Source organism: Dipodomys ordii, unplaced genomic scaffold (genome assembly GCF_000151885.1).
Source record: "Dipodomys ordii isolate 6190 unplaced genomic scaffold, Dord_2.0 Scaffold31, whole genome shotgun sequence".
In the NCBI taxonomy this organism is placed as follows: Eukaryota; Metazoa; Chordata; class Mammalia; order Rodentia; family Heteromyidae; genus Dipodomys; species Dipodomys ordii.
In genome coordinates this window covers 2143312-2143590 of record NW_012267247.1, presented here as the reverse complement: position 1 = coordinate 2143590, position 279 = coordinate 2143312, and the positions used below count along the sequence as shown (strand labels likewise).

General features: G+C 75.3%; 1 protein-coding gene across 1 annotated transcript in view; it reads left to right on the top strand.

Annotated features, from left to right (window-relative positions):
• The window catches only part of Rhbdl3 (rhomboid, veinlet-like 3 (Drosophila)), a 55581-nt gene that overhangs the window by 1334 nt on the left and 53968 nt on the right, over nt 1-279 (top strand). Inside the window, exon 2 of the mRNA XM_013016285.1 lies at nt 3-59. Within this exon, the coding sequence (XP_012871739.1) occupies nt 3-59 (57 nt within the window). The remainder of the gene's footprint in view (nt 1-2; nt 60-279) is intronic.

Genomic DNA, 279 nt, shown 5'->3' with positions numbered 1-279 from the left:
AGCGCATCGAGGAGCTGGAACCCGAGGCTGAGGAGCGGCTGCCCGCGGCGCCCGACGACGTGAGTGCCCGCCTGCCGCGCCGCGCAAACTTTCTGGGGGGCGCCAGGTGGGAAGCCTCCCCGGCTCCCCGCACCCGGTAACTTGGAGGTTTCAAGGTGATGCGGGAGCGCCGGGGACTTCACCGGGTCCTCGCGGCGAGCCCGGGGAGGCTGGGCTGGGGACCACCGGGCTCCCCCGACATGCACGCGCGCGCCTCCCCTCCCCCGCCCGGGCTTCCCC